This window comes from Cydia strobilella, chromosome 4, assembly GCF_947568885.1.
Source record: "Cydia strobilella chromosome 4, ilCydStro3.1, whole genome shotgun sequence".
NCBI classification, from domain to species: Eukaryota; Metazoa; Arthropoda; class Insecta; order Lepidoptera; family Tortricidae; genus Cydia; species Cydia strobilella.
In genome coordinates this window covers 10,633,799-10,649,468 of record NC_086044.1, presented here as the reverse complement: position 1 = coordinate 10,649,468, position 15,670 = coordinate 10,633,799, and the positions used below count along the sequence as shown (strand labels likewise).

The window sequence follows — 15,670 nt, the reverse complement described above, 5'->3', positions numbered from 1 at the left end:
AGCAGATTTCAAAAAATTATGACTATTTTGAAATCGTTTTAGTTTGCCGACCGCGATTAAGTACCCTACTATAGGTACCTAAATATATAATGAGAACTAGTGCTTTTACATGTGTTTATAATACATACTAATCATGCTACATATAAGTATATCATTATAATAAAATAACTTTTTTATAACAGTTTAAATAATTATATTAATTATACAAAGAAATATTATTAATATTTTTTATTATTTATTGAAAACCAACAAATTTAGTATTCAGTTTCAGTGACTGACTCATCAACGCAGAGGCGAAACCACAAAAGCTAGAAAGTTGAATTTTTGTACAACAGGTTACATTTATATTGTGTACAAGAAATAAGAAGGGGTTTTAAGAAATTCAACCCTTAATTGGGTTGAAAACGGGATGAAAGTTTGTATGGGGTTCAATATTTATTTTAAGCTAGGAATTTGAAGCTGCGGGAAAAGATATATTATTAAAATACAAGAAAAATAAATCTAGCGTTTTTGTAAATTCATCTCCTAAGGTGGTGAAAAAGGGGTTGAAACTTTGTATGGAGATCAAAAAAAATTTCAAGTGCGGGACTTGAATCTTTGTATATGGTATGGGCGTATTATTAGAATATAGGAAAAGTAATTTCAGTGTTTTTTTAAATTCATCCCGTAAGAGGGTTAAAAAGGGGTTGAAAGTTTGAATCCATTACAAATACTTTGAAACTTCTTGGAAAGGCATAATAGCCGATTACAAAAAAAAGGGAAATCGGCGTTTTTGGAAATTCCATCCCTAAGGGGGTTAAAGAGGGGATGAAAGTTTGTCTTGGAGTTCAAATTTTATTTTAAGCTAGGAACTTGAAACTGTAAAAAGGTATTATATTTAAAAAACAAGAAAACTAATTTCAGTGTTTTTAAAAATTCATCCCCCAAGGTGGTGAAAAACGGGGTTGAAAGTTTGTATGGAAATCAAATATTTTTGTGGATGCGGGACTTAAATCTTTGTACAATGGCGTATTAGTAGAATACAAGAAAAGTAATTTCAGCGATTTTGAAAATTCATCCCCTAAGGTGGTGAAATAGGTATTGAAAGTTGGTATGTAGATCAAAAAATTTTCAAGTGCGGGACTTGAAACTTTGTATATGGGCATATTATTAGAATACAGGAAAAGTAATTTCAGGGTTTTTTTCTTTTTTTAATTCATCCCCTAACAGGGTTAAAAAGGGGTTGAAGGTTTGTATAGGGTTCCAATTTTATTAAAGCTAGGAATTTAAAACTTCGTGAAAAAGCATTTTATTAAAGGAGAAGTAAACTAATTTCAGCGTTTTTAAAAATACATCCCCCAAGGTGGTGAAAAAGGGGTTGAAAGTTTGTATGGAGATCAAATATATTTTGAGTGCGGGACATAAATCTTTGTATAATGGCATGTTATTAGAATAAAAGAAAAGTAATTTCAGAGATTTTTTAAATTCATCCCTTAAAAGGGTTATAAAGGGGTTGAAAGTTTGTATAGGGTTCCAATTTTATTTTAAGCTAGGAATTTTGAAACTTCGTAAAAAAGTATTTCATTAAAAGAGAAGAAAACTGATTTCAGCGTTTTGGAAAATTCATCCCTTAAGGTGGTGCAAAGGGGTTAAAAATTTGTATGAAGGTCAAACATTTTTTTGAGTGGCGGGACTTGAATATTTGTATAAACTTATGTTATTAGAATACAAGAAAAGTAATTTCAGCGTTTTTAGGGTTCCGTACCCAAAGGCTAAAAAAGAGACCCTAATACTAAGACTCCGCTGTCTGTCTGTCTGTCTGTCCGTCTGTCACTAGGCTGTATCTCATGCACCGTGATAGCTAGACAGTTGAAATTATCACAGATGATATATTTCTGTTGCCGCTATAACAACAAATACTAGAAACAGAATTAAATAAATATTTAAGTGGGGCTCCCATACAACAAACGTGATATTTTTGTCGTTTTTTGCGTAATAGTACGGAACCCTTCATGCGCGAGTCCGACTCGCACTTGGCCGGTTTTTAAAAATTCATCCCCTAAAGGGGTTAAAAAGGGGTTGAAAGTTTGTAGGGGTCCTAATTTTATTTTAAGCCAGGTACTTGAAACTTCGTAGGAAGATATTTAATGAAAAGAGAAAATAACTAATTTCAGAATATTTGAAAAAAACATCCCCCAAGGTGGTAAAAAAATGGGTTGAAAATATGTATGGAGATCAAACCTTTTTTTGAGTGCGACACTTCAATCTTTGTGTAAAGGCATATTGTTAGAATACAAGAAAAGTAATTTAAGCGTTTTTAAATATTTATCTCTTAAAAGGGTTAAAGAGGGGTTAAAAATTTGAATCTATTACAAATACTTTGAAACTTCTTAGAAAAGCATTGTTTAAGATAACAAAAAAGTTATTTCAACGTTCTTAAAAATTCAACCCCTGAAGGGGTTAAAAAGGGGATGTAAGTTTATATGTGGTACACTTTTAAGCTAGGAACTTGAAACTTGGTAAAAAGGGCATTATATTCAAATAGACAAAAACTGATTACTTACACCGTTTTTGAAAAGTTTGTATTAATAGTTTCGGGAGCGAATATTTTTTTTAAATAGTGGAGTTGTAAATCTTCTAAGAGGGTCGAGAGGGATTATACTTATCGGGAACAATTTTATTCAGTTAGGGTCTTGAAACTTCGTAGTTTGTGAAAGACAAATTTAAAGAGGGTCAAGAGGCATTATACTTATCGGGAACAATTTTTTTCAGTTAGGGTCTTGAAACTTCGTAGTTTGTGAAAGACAAATTTAATGCATTGTATAATTATTACCCAATGATTAACCGTCCCTATTGATATCTTTTCTAATATGCTCATGTAAAAGACGTATATAACCACCAACATACAAATCCACGCGTACGAAGTCGCGGGCAACAGCTAGTTTTATACAAATGTAATTATGATGAATATTTCAATAAAATACTGTGAATTACAATAGGATACTGAGCATATTACTAAAAAACCTCTAGTAAAAAAATGAAGTTAACAATGCATAAAAAACAACCTCTATGAAAAAACAATTACATGAGACCAATTTTTCTCATCGCCCGTACAAAGGAATACTACTAGACTACCTAAAGCAGTGAGGTGGAAGTGACTCACGAACATAAAAAAAAGTTATGCCGTAAAAACATAGAGGTGATATATTATTGGCCGGTACTGTATTTAAAACTTTGTGAATCCATTTTAAATGTAACACTACACACCAACAGTCAAATGTCACACGCCTAAAAAGTATAAAAAATAAACAATCCAGTCAGCAAGCAATAGCACTGTCAAGTCAACATCGAGAATTCGGAGAATAGGGTATTTGACAACATTAAAAATATAACGAATTGCTGTCATCCTGAAAGATAATAAACTAATAAAGTATATTTCACTATATTTGAATGTAAATTATGTTTAGTTTTTGGAAAATAAACGAAAGAAAATTTAATATTTTTTGAAATTTCATCAGGGACGTGAACGCTCTGTGATTGGTCAACGCTCGGATGACGTCACACGCGGGTAATCATTCTTGATTGCCTTGAGTGTTTTAACTGTTTTATTTGTATTTAGTTAATTTTAGTTATTGTTCCACAGTTTTCTGATATATTCCGATTTATCCGTATATCTAGTAGCACAATATTCATAAGAATCTCAAAATGGAGCCGAAATATGTGAAAGCTGATAGCGGCAACCTACCAGACAAAGACGCATTAATGGTTGCACTTTTCTTTAAAGATAATCCGGATTACTATGCTGCGGAACTTAGAAATGTAAAAACAGCTGTGTGAGTATACGTAGAAATTGTTTATTTACGAACATTTCGATTTCGATAATACGAATACGACGACGATATATATATATAGAATACGATGACGAGAATAGTATCTCCATACTGCACTTTAGTTTGAAAGAAAAAGTATGCTACTAACTACCTACTAATGCTGAAAGAGCTATGTTATGAGGTTATGTAGTAATACATTAAATACCTAGATCTTGTTTCGTTAAATACAACAAAATCCGCTGCTTTAACTACCATATTTATTTACAGTTAAATATTACTTACATCGAAGTGGTCTTCACACATAAAAACATTTGTATGCGCTAAAATGCTCTTTGGGTCTCTTCGCGCTAGTTTTAACCACATTTTTCTTTTTTTGGGATTCGTTGGAACGGAAACAAACAATTTATCTGGATTTTTATAGTCGTACTTGAACATTGCGGCACTATACACCATTTTACAGTGAAATAATCAATTCAATGCACATAAACCATAAGATTTACTAAGGTCATTGACTGAGTTTACTCGCGTGTGACGTCACACGTGTCACGTGATTAGCCCCTTTGCAAAAACAGCGTTTAAGGCGCGTTCAAAATAAATAAACTTTAACATTGATTTTTTATATTTAATACAGGAAATTTCACGGAAATATCAATGTAGTGTAATTATTAAGTCATAAACAATCAATTAAAACCATTTTCAAAAATTAGTAAAATAGCCTATTGTAGGTGGCTGAGATTAACCGTTATATATCGTTCCACGAAAACAAAAACAAATCGTTCTCTCAACTAACCGGTAAGAAGAGAGAACTAAATTTTAAAGTTCGCGTTCCATCAATTCAGGGGCGTATTTACCCTAGGGCCAAGGGGGCCATGGCCCGGGGCGGCAGGCTGCGGGGGGCGGCGCAGGCCGCCGCTGCCTTTCAGTTGCTTTCAGTTTTGGGTGCCTCAGTGGCGCCCCATTTTTTTTGAGGTGTTACTGGTACTAGACATAATTTAATTTAAAGTAAGTAACTACTTATTTGTTATCTACTTCCAGTAGATATTACAATTTTTACAGTGCGTTTGCGCCCCTTTGCCTTCTACCTTCTTTACCCACGTCGGATTGTCGTCGAGTTCTCATGATGTCGCCCTGTGACGTCGCTCTTCACATCGCCTTAAGGCTCCAGATGCTTTTTAGCGCTGCATGCTTGACGGCATAAACGCCGTGAGCGACGTCTAGGCGCCGGCCATTGCGTCAGCAGCCGCTATATCGTGTACGACGTCCGTACCTCTGTGGCGCACAGCGTCCAGACGCTGTTGCCGACGTCAACCGGAAACCGTACACTATATATATTAATAAGCTTAGAAAATGTAAAATTGAAAAATACTTAGTTCGTTGAGTCATAATCACAGTGAACTCACGTGGAACTCACAATGGTCTTAAGCGCCATATAGACGCTTTTGGCGCTTAAGGGTTCCCCACGTATGTCGACGCGGAATCGGAAAAATCCGATAGGAAAAAGCTTTATGTCTGCTCAATAAGAGCGAAAAAGTCGTCATTCGGCTCGGCTCTCATCGGCCGGCACCTGCTTTTTCGGCTTTTGCTCAATGCGCGTCGATATATCTGGGGAGACCCTAAATCCTTTATGCCAATTTACGCATTTTGAAAATTTTCCTAAAACTGGATCGACAAAAAGATCTATTTTATCATAGAATCTGGTCACAAAATTTCACGAGAATCGGTAAAGAATTGCGCCCTGTAGAGGAAAACACCTGGACATACGAAAGCAAAATGCCCGAGTTAAAACGGAGACCTTCGCTGACGCTTCGTCATAATAAGAATGGCGGATTAGTTGCGAGCCCTGAAAAGCTTAAAGTCGCGCCTTCCAGAAGAACCGAAGCATTCCAGCATTTCCAGCAAGTCGCGCCTCCGCTTTAATCTGAGCGAACGCCAAAGGTCGAGTAGCAGGAGAGCCGAGATCACATTGGTTCCAAGCTCCAAGCCAATTCCAAACTCTCCCCTCCTCCAGCTCGGTCTTCGGCCTTTGGTGTCACGTGTCACTTTAACTTGGTCATTGTTCCAATCCCAACATTGATTTTTTTCCCACATCGACCTTTGGCTTTGCACGGAAGAGCGCCGCAATTAGACGATCCGGGACTTTAGCAATATGCAGAGCTCGTCTACTTGGACGTAGGTTTTTGTCCCGGCTCAGCTCCACTGAAGCTCGCCCTTTAAGTCTCTTGGGCCCGCAGAAAACTTTAATCATATTCGTAGTCTTCAGCCTCCCTTAGACATGACCAGTGCTTTGAGCTCTGTTCTTCTGCAGTTCGGCCTTCAGCCTCACAGGGCAGCACACCGCAATCGGACGCTCCAGGCCTCCACCCTTATGCAGAGCTCGGCCGTCGGCCTCGCTCACAATTGGCTATAGGTTCGATTCCAAGCTCTGCAGAAAGGCACTAAGAGAAAATTATGCTTTTGTGTTTACTTCAAGGGTCAGGGGGGGCGGCAGGGACCCAATGGCCCGGGCGCCAAATTTTTAAATACGCCTCTGCATCAATTAACCGGTTTATTAATGAACGAAATAGAATAACGGTTTAGGAACGATATTAACCGATATTTCAATACCGGTTCCGAGCCCTGGACCGATCCAGTTATACTAGATTCATGGGCATTTCAGTTTCACGTGAAGCGGACAGGGTAAAATAGTTGAGGTTTCCGATTTCGCTCCGGTACGATGAACGTTCCAGAGAGCATCAAAGAATATAATACTCACCTATGACGATGCCACCCTTAAGCCTCATTCTCACGAGCGTTTTGTCAACGCGCGTTAAAAAAGCGTTTGAATGACACAAATGGGAATAGTGGAAGCCGCTTGACCTCAATTTCAAAGAAAAACCGAAAATTGATGTACAGGTTAGCCGTTTGGCACACGCATACTAGAGGTCAAAACAAAATTTTTGACCCGCAGTTCCTAAAAAAAATTCCCTTACATTGAAATATTTTTTTTTATATGGAAAAAAAATATTTTTTTTAAAACCTATCGTGTGTGGTATCATACGAAAGGGCTTTTAGAGGCAATTCTAAAAATATACCACATCATTACATTTCAGACATTTTTTTTATTTAAAACAAAAAAAAATTCAAAACATACCAAGTTTGGGCTCCTCCAGATACGATATGGCATATTTTAAGAATCGCCTCAAAAAGGCCTTTCGTATGATAACTCACACGATAGGTTATGGAATTTTTTTTTTTTTTCATGCAAAAAAAATAATGTTTCAGCACTCCCCTCCAAAGGGAATTTTTTTTAGGAAGTGCGGGTCAAAAATTTTATTTTGACCTCTAGTATGTGTGTGCCAAACGGCTAACCTGTACATCGATTTGCGGTTTTTTAATTCGAACGGCTTACACTAAAATATGCAAATTCATACGATGGCGGTAGGCATCAAGCGTTGTTGGATTTTCAACTTTAAGCCTTGGTCTTTAAATCGAATTTAGCGTGCAGGCAGATTTAAGCGCTTTTTTAACGCGCGTTGAAAAAGCGCTCGTGATAATGAGGCCTAAAAGTGTTTGAAGCAAAATATGATACTTTCCCTCAGAAATAGGCTACATTAAAATTAGCACCATTTGGGGGTTCGGCTCCTTAGTGTTAATCAAAGATGTCGAAATTTCCTGTAAACCGTTTGGATCTATCACAAATATAACACAAATACAAAACAGATTTTTGCGAAATTTAGAAGAAAATTGCGTTTTCCTCGATAATACATTGGACATGTGAGTTTATTTTGCAAGAAATTTTAGACGTAGTGCCTTTTTGATAAGTCGCTCCAGACTACGCGGCGCGAAGCCGCGAACGCGAGTGTGGAGTCGATTTCGCTGATCAGCAAACTAGACTCCACATTCGCGTTGCGCGACTTCGCGCACGAGTGAGGGCTCTATAGGCGTCTCAGAATAATGACTAAAGCAAAGAAGCCGGGCAAAAATAAAAGCTTGGTAAAAGATATCGTATTCACAACACGTTATTACTTTTTGTCTATGAGTGAGTGAGACAACAATCCGCAAGTTCTTTCGTTTTTTCAGTATTGTCATAAGATGAACTGAGGGAAATGTCAAATGGTCCTATGTGGTTCTATAATATAATCCAGCCAAATAAAATATATGTTCGTTATTTCACAGGTAGGTGTCAACTGTAACAACTTGACATAGTCGTATTATTTTAGTTGAAATATTTCGGGATGTTTCAGCGGTCATCTTGGTTTATTTTAATTATATTGTTGCTATTCCTGAAAGATTGTTGGAAAACGTGCTGAGTTTTTATTTGTAATGGTTTGAAGTTCCCTTTGTGATAATGTCTTGTGTGATCGAGGGCTGTAAATCGCATACAGGAAGAAAAGAAAATACGCACGAACCGATAACCTTTAATCGGTGAGTTTTGTTCAATTTTGAAGAAATTAATTTATTGGACCTGACCCTAAACATAGAAATCGATATGTTGTTTATGTAATTATTACTTGCATTCAAGTCTATATAGATTTTTGCATATATTTTCGAACTTTTCTGCTAAGTATGAAAGGTTATATTTTTGGCATAGTGATGTATCGACCTCAGATCAATAACCTATCGACATTTACAGCTTTCTTATAGTTTGGCCCAGGACTGTCTCATTTTAATTGATGAGTACAGTCAAGGGCATAAATATATATACATTCCCAAAGTCTCAAAAATATGTGTACGCTCAGACAATAAAATCGTGTTCACATATTTTTAAGCCATTTGTCTAGATCGATATTTTTGCCTTCGACTGTACCTATAGTTTTCTTTGTTCTTACTTACTGACAGATTGTGTTTGCCAGACTACTGTCTAGCTATCACGGTTCATGAGATACAGCCTGGTAGCAGACAGACGGACAGCGAAGTATTAGTAACAGGGTCCCGTTTTTACCCTTTGGGTACGGAACCCTAATAAAAAAGACATTAATGATCATTGATGAATGTTCCTTTTATTAATATTGTTGGTCACAAAACTCAACTTTTTATTTCAGATTTCCAAAGGACGAGGAATAGGGGATATTACTGCAATGTTCTGCCACCAGAGTGCAGCACTAGCTTTTTTAGTGCACCGTAGAGTAACTTATTCATACTGTACCTTTAACAGGTTTTTGACAAGTTTTCAGGGGACCTACCGGAGAACTCGAATCCGAAATTTCGTTATCTAGCTGCCTCTTTATCGCTCGAATACGCAAGAGTGACAGATATGTTAGATAACGAAAGTTCGATCTTCTTGTTTCGCGATAGACCCTCAGATTGTGATAGTGGCGCCACCTACGCCGAGTTTCGCGTAATATTCCCTATTATTAAATAAAAAAAATATATTACACGAACGTTTTTTTTTTCATTTCCTATTTGGTACAGTCAGCTGCAGAGAAAAGGTACCCCACGTCCATACTAATTTACAGAACTTTGTATGCAGGGGGGGTGCCTTTTCTCTGCAGCTGACTGTACATGACTAGAAACTATACTTAGTCTTTTAGCATTAGAAAAAACGGTAAACCATTTCCACGTGTCTTTTTATTGACAAGTTTTTTTATAAATATAGCAATATTTTACTTATGAAAGCAAAAGTATGTAAATGATCGTATATTATATTTGTTGTGACTTATTTTCAAAGTGTTTTTCGATAAAACGACACGTTAAGATCGCTCGCCTTCTTTCTAATGATAAAAAAACGAGAGGTATAGTTAGACGGTTCTGAGTGGTAGACTGCAAATGTGATAAAAGCTATATTAGGTACATGCATTAATCCTCATATCAGGCGGCTCTTTGATTCCAAGGATTGCATAATTTTTATACTTTTTAATGATTTTTAGAATATGAAAATTATAAAAAGTATAAAAGTTATGCAATCCTTGTATTCCACGCATTTCATTTCATTTCATTTCAACGAGCCGCCTGCTACAGATTTCTTGAAATTGCCGCGTTTCTTCAGGTTCAACTTTCATTAGCCAGACTATTATCAATTTGCCAATTTCGTGATTATTCTTTTACACGGCACATAAACTTTTGCATAATTTATCGATATAAAAAGTCGACACAGTTACATCCCTAGCAAATTATCAAACTTATGACACCGTACGTAAATGAGAAATAACAAGCATATATGCATCTCTTTTCGGCACATTATCTAATTCGTAAGGAAGTAAAGTACGGGTATACATATTTGCGAAGCATTTTTGCCCGACTTCTATGCTTTAGTCATTGTTCTGAGATAGGCGTACGATAATTTTGACACAAATACGATAATTCTCTTCCGATTACCTAGCAACACTGCATTGACTTCAACGCAAAGAATATAATACTCCTCAGAATAGAGTAATACTCACTACTTCAACGTCATTGTCTGGCTTAAAGGACTCGCATCCAGGCCAAAATTGTTTTTAAAAAAAAAAACACGTCATTGTCAAAACATGTATAACTGAAATTTCGCCTTGTGCACAGTTAAAGTAATAAAATTAGTATTTTATTTATCAGTATGTTAAAAAGCGTATTATTTTTCTTATTTACTATAGAATTAGCTTGTTCTGATGTCCAGGATAGTAATGGGTACTTGGCATACTGTCCTTGCATGGGTAAGCAGAAGCACCTTTGTCTACTTAAGTTCTACCGGCATTTGTTATTTTAGTAAACAAATTCAGTACTTCGCAATAACTTATAACTACAAGGCAACTTTTCCTAATTATAGTCTTATAATTATTTACAGGCAGGTTTGGTAATCAAGCAGATCATTTCCTAGGCGCCCTTGCATTCAGTAAAGCCCTTAACAGAACATTGATTTTACCTCCATGGGTTGAATACAGATACGGAGAGCCAAGGTCTAGGCAAGTTCCTTTTGACACTTATTTTAAACCTGAAACTTTAGCCCAGTATCATAAGGTGATAACAATGGAACATTTCACGTCTCAAATTGCACCAACTCTCTGGCCAAGCGAAAAAAGGGTTGCTTTCTGTTACACTCAACGGCAAGGAGAACAAGATAATAGTTGCAATGCAAAATCTGGGAACCCGTTTGGCCCATTCTGGGATACATTTAATATAGACTTTGCAGCATCTGAATTCTATGGGCCCTTGAATTATGATTCCACCAATGCTGCTATGATTGAAAAATGGCAGCTGAAATACCCAACTTCAAAATGGCCAGTGTTAGCCTTCACAGGTGATTTCCTTACAGCACTTAGCATGATCAAAATTGGCATGTAAATTTTATTTTTGGTTTGCTTAATAAGATTAATAAGTATGTACAATTTTGTTTTCTCAGGTGCCCCTGCCAGTTTTCCTGTGCAAAGTGAAAATAGACCTTTGCATAAGTACATGCAATGGAGTGATGATATTGCAACAAGATCAAGGCAGTTTATAAAGAAAAACATGAGTGGGGGTGGTTTTCTTGGTATCCACCTCCGGAACGGCCAGGACTGGGCAAGGGCTTGTCAACATGTGAAGGACAGCCCTCTATTGTTTGCTGCTCCTCAGTGTGTGGGCTATAAACATGAAAGAGGGCCTCTGACAGAATCCATGTGCCTGCCATCAAAGTCTGACATAATTAAGTATGATATTAGAAAACTTAATATCCACGAGTTCATATTTCTACTTTAAATCTATATATATTATATATTATATCTTTATATATTATATTACTCTATAAACTTTAAAGGAACTTGTCTAATGGTTACGTCTCAGTTTGGGTATAAGATAGAGATTGAATAGTTCTATTAGCCTCTTAATACCTCAATTATTTTATATTTAATTTAACTTGCAAGAGTAATCCTTATCCGAAATAATAAAGGTATATTATTTGCACAGGTGTTTTGTGATTATTTGAAATGTTACAAGCTGTTATATTAATTGATTGTGGGCAAAAGGATAATGGTTTAATTTTGAGATATGAATGAGATGTGAAAAATAATTTATCAAACTATTTTTTTTTTCCAGACAAATAAAGAGAGTACTAAAGAGATTGAATGACATAAAGTATGTCTTTGTGGCTTCAGATTCCAATCACATGATTGATGATTTAACAAATGCCTTGCACAGATTAGATGTGTCTATTGTAAACCTAAAGCCTCCAAATCCTCACATGGATTTGGCAATTCTTGGGAAAGCTAATTATTTCATTGGGAACTGTGTCTCATCCTTTACTGCATTTGCTAAAAGAGAAAGGGATGTTATAGGATTGGGCTCAGAATTTTGGTCATTCCCCCACCGCAAGAAACAAAAACATGAAGAATTATAAAATAAGTAGCTTAGCATATCTGAACAATCAGCAGAGTGCAAGGCCAATATTCAGTCTAGTTTGTGAGTTACTGGCATCCTGGATAAAAATACGTACCCCGACTTCTTACATACATGATATGAACTTGTTTGAGTACAACCTCAATCTGCCATGTTAACAAAGTTCTAGTATTGCATTACCTAGTCAAGGCTAACCACTACTCAATAAAATAAGGTTCACCCAGAACTGTAAGAAGCTAAAAGTAATAGGATAAGGAGGCATAGACTGCAAACTGCATACATTCATTGCTCACAAGTATGAGATATGTGAAAAATTTGCATTTTTTGCTCTTGATCTCCTTTGAATAAAGGTGCATCCAGATCAAGTGAATATGCCACAAATGAAGAATGGGTTGAGAGTTGAGACATGGAAAGGGCAACAGGTTGAATGCACGCAAATAGCAACTTCGCCAAGATTCTCACACGTGGGCACGCGAACAGCATATTCCCTAGATCTGATTAGATTGCCATTAATAATTCTGTGTTTATTATAGACTTCTTGTTTGATGAGGAGAAAATAAAAACAAACCAAAATATTTAAGCGATTTTATTAAGCCTTAACAGCATAAACCCTGGGGGGGAAGAGAGACTTCTTTCTGATCTCTTTTCTGGTCTTGATCTTGGCTTCATGTTTTGTGAGGGCCTTGCGCATAGCACGGGTCTTCTTGGGCCTCAGGTCCAGGGGCTTATACTTCTTGTTCTTGTAGTGGTTACGCAGGTTAACCTTCATCTTCTGGTGGTAAACAATGTATACTCGGGCAATTGCTTTCCTTACCACTCGACTGAAAATACACATTTTATATTAGGTAATAACATTTACTTTTCATTATATTTATTCTTTACTTGAAAATGCAATCATCTGTACAATGCATCCAAAATCCAACTCTGTAGACAAGGCCCACAAGCTTTCTAATAATAATATTAACTGCCAACAACCAATTTCTTTCAATTTATAACATATTAGCTTTTGCCCATGACTTCGTCTGCATGGAGTTAGTAATTTGGGTAGCTTATTTTTTATCCAATCAGCTTTTTATCAATTCCCCATACAAACTCTCCCCCCTTCACCCCCTTAACCTTTTCGACGCCGTGTCAAACACAAAAGCAGTAATCCAGACACCACGTCACCGAAGTGTCAAAAATGAAATTGAACTTTATGCATGTACATGTAGGTCTATGTTGCTCTGTGGTCTAGGACTGATTAATCGGTCTTTGGCGTTAAACCTACAGTGCGCATATATCGGTTATTGGCGTCCAAAAGGTTAAAGGATAGTCTGGGATAAAAACTACCCCATGTCCTATCCCGGGACTCCTATACTAAGCGTGAAGAGGTAACAGACACACTTTCGCATTTATAATATTAGTATAGATTTCATGGTCCAGAACTAGAGGTTAAGAGAGAGCTTAAAGTATAGGTTGTTCAAGATTGAATTATTCGTTCAAAACTAAATAAAAACTCGGGTTTTTTTGTATCCTATATATATAATATGATAAATATTTATTGTTAATAAAACAATTGGATAAGGATGGGCCAGATCTCTTATTGGTTACTAACTTGGTTTTAAGCCAGATATGTTATTATAATGCATCCTCTAATAATATTCTTGACTAAAAAAATACACTCACATTTTAGACAGCTTGGAAGCTGCTCCACCAGTGACTTTAGCTACTCTGAGATTTGTTAACTCAGTCTTCAGCTCTTCCAGTTGTTTGAAGAGCTCCTTTTTGTCCTTCGTACGCAGTTCTGAGCACTTAACCTTACCCTGTAACAAATAAAATGTGTTCCATTAAGTGTAAAACATAGCTGGGCAAAACAGGAGCGTTCAAATCTTAAAGGGTTTAAAGTGAAGCTTCGCCTCTCGACTGTATCCTGACGAGAATGTCTCCAGACCCGAGGAAACTAAACGTTAGTATCGTTTCTGAAATTACAGTCGTTTTGTGTCTATGACAGATTGAGGTTATGAGAATCAAAACAGACTGGTACACTGACGAAAATTCCCTAGTTAAACGGGAAACCTGCACTTTCCTGCATGAAAATTTCAATTAAAGTAAAACAAAACACGGCACTTGAAAGAAACAATTATTTTCTAAACAGCATTCATTCACACCGTAGTGTCACTGAAAATATTCACTCCTACACCTAAAATATAACACAAATTATACAATCAGACGTTAAAAATCTTATTTTATGGTAAGATCGGCACAATAGAAGGAGATTTGATAATATTTCACTAACCATTTTGGAATCTTCAAAAAATTCCTCCCTCTGTCACCATAAAAGTTGACGTAAAGAACGTTTGCCATTGTGTTGCCATACAACGCGCGCTAATATTAAAAACCGGCCAAGTGCGAGTCGGAATCGCGCACCGAGGGTTCCGTGCATTACACAATTTAAACAATGTATTTTTATGTGAAACGTGAGTAAATTGCGGCTTACGATTTACGACGTATTAAAAAAAACTACTTACTAGATCTCGTTCATACCAATTTTCGGTGGAAGTTTGCATGGTAATGTACATCATATATTTTTTTTTAGTTTTATCATTCTCTTATTTTAGAAATTAGAGGGGTGGGGGGCACACATTTTACCACTTTGTAAGTGTCTCTCGCGCAAACTCTTCAGGTTAGAAAAAAATGATATTAGAAACCTCAATATCATTTTTGAAGACCTATCCATAGATACCCCACACGTATGTTTGATGAAAAAAAAAGTTTTGAGTTTCAGTTCTAAGTATGGGGAACCCCCAAAATTTATTGTTTTTTTTCTATTTTTGAGTGAAAGTCTCTGTCTTAATGCGGTTCACAGAATACATCTACTTACCAAGTTTCAACAGATAGTTCTTAAGGGCCCTCCACACTCGTGCGCGAATTGCGGCGCGAAGCCGCGAATGTGAGTGTGGAGTCTGGTTCGCTAATCAGCCAAATCGACTCCACACTCGCGTTCGCGGCTTCGCGCCGCGTAGTCTGGAGCGAGCTTTAAGGGCCCTCCACACTCATGCGCGAAACCGCGAACGTGAGTGTGGAGCCTAGTTCGCTATGAGGGCTAACGCGTATGAATTCGCCGCTAGGGGCGCTAGTGTAGATGGTGGTCTTTTCCATAGTTCGGAATGTCAAATGTCACTTGTCACTTCAATGACTGACAGCTGTTCTTTAGTCTTTTGGACCACCATCAACAGAGGTGCCAACTGGTGAGCAAAAAAACGATAGCCCTCATTCTGCGAAATCGACTCCACACTCGCGTTGGCGGCTCCGCGCACGGATCAAATCTAATATCAAATGTTGATAAAATCGATAAAGCTAAACGTAAGTACGACGGTTCTCAGTTACGAAGTATATGCAATTCAATGCTTACAGACACTTATCATGAGTATTATAAGATATTTACAGACGGATCTAAAACAGATATTGGTAGTGGAGCAGCGTTCTTAGATTGGCAAACCGGAGAAGTAATTAAACTACATATTAAGGACAATATTTCGATAATGGCTATTGAAATGATCGCAATTGCAGAGTCACTATCATATATTGACAGCATCAATAGTCATAATAAATTTGTAATT

General features: G+C 36.8%; 2 protein-coding genes across 2 annotated transcripts; one reads left to right on the top strand and one right to left on the bottom strand.

The window, feature by feature from the left end:
• Nucleotides 1–10,229: 10,229 nt before the first annotated feature.
• On the top strand, nucleotides 10,230–12,646 carry LOC134740602 (GDP-fucose protein O-fucosyltransferase 1). Its single transcript, XM_063673134.1, has 4 exons — nucleotides 10,230–10,414; nucleotides 10,546–10,998; nucleotides 11,101–11,386; nucleotides 11,772–12,646. Exons 1-4 carry the CDS (start codon nucleotides 10,318–10,320, stop codon nucleotides 12,070–12,072), a joined length of 1,137 nt encoding a protein of 378 aa, XP_063529204.1. The 5' UTR covers nucleotides 10,230–10,317; the 3' UTR covers nucleotides 12,073–12,646.
• Nucleotides 12,643–14,448, bottom strand: LOC134740613 (large ribosomal subunit protein uL29). The gene is made up of 3 exons (XM_063673145.1): nucleotides 14,347–14,448; nucleotides 13,737–13,873; nucleotides 12,643–12,892 (listed from the first exon to the last, which is right to left on the bottom strand). The coding sequence occupies exons 1-3, from the start codon at nucleotides 14,347–14,349 to the stop codon at nucleotides 12,661–12,663; spliced, it is 372 nt and encodes a 123-aa protein (XP_063529215.1). The 5' UTR covers nucleotides 14,350–14,448; the 3' UTR covers nucleotides 12,643–12,660.
• Nucleotides 14,449–15,670: the final 1,222 nt, after the last annotated feature.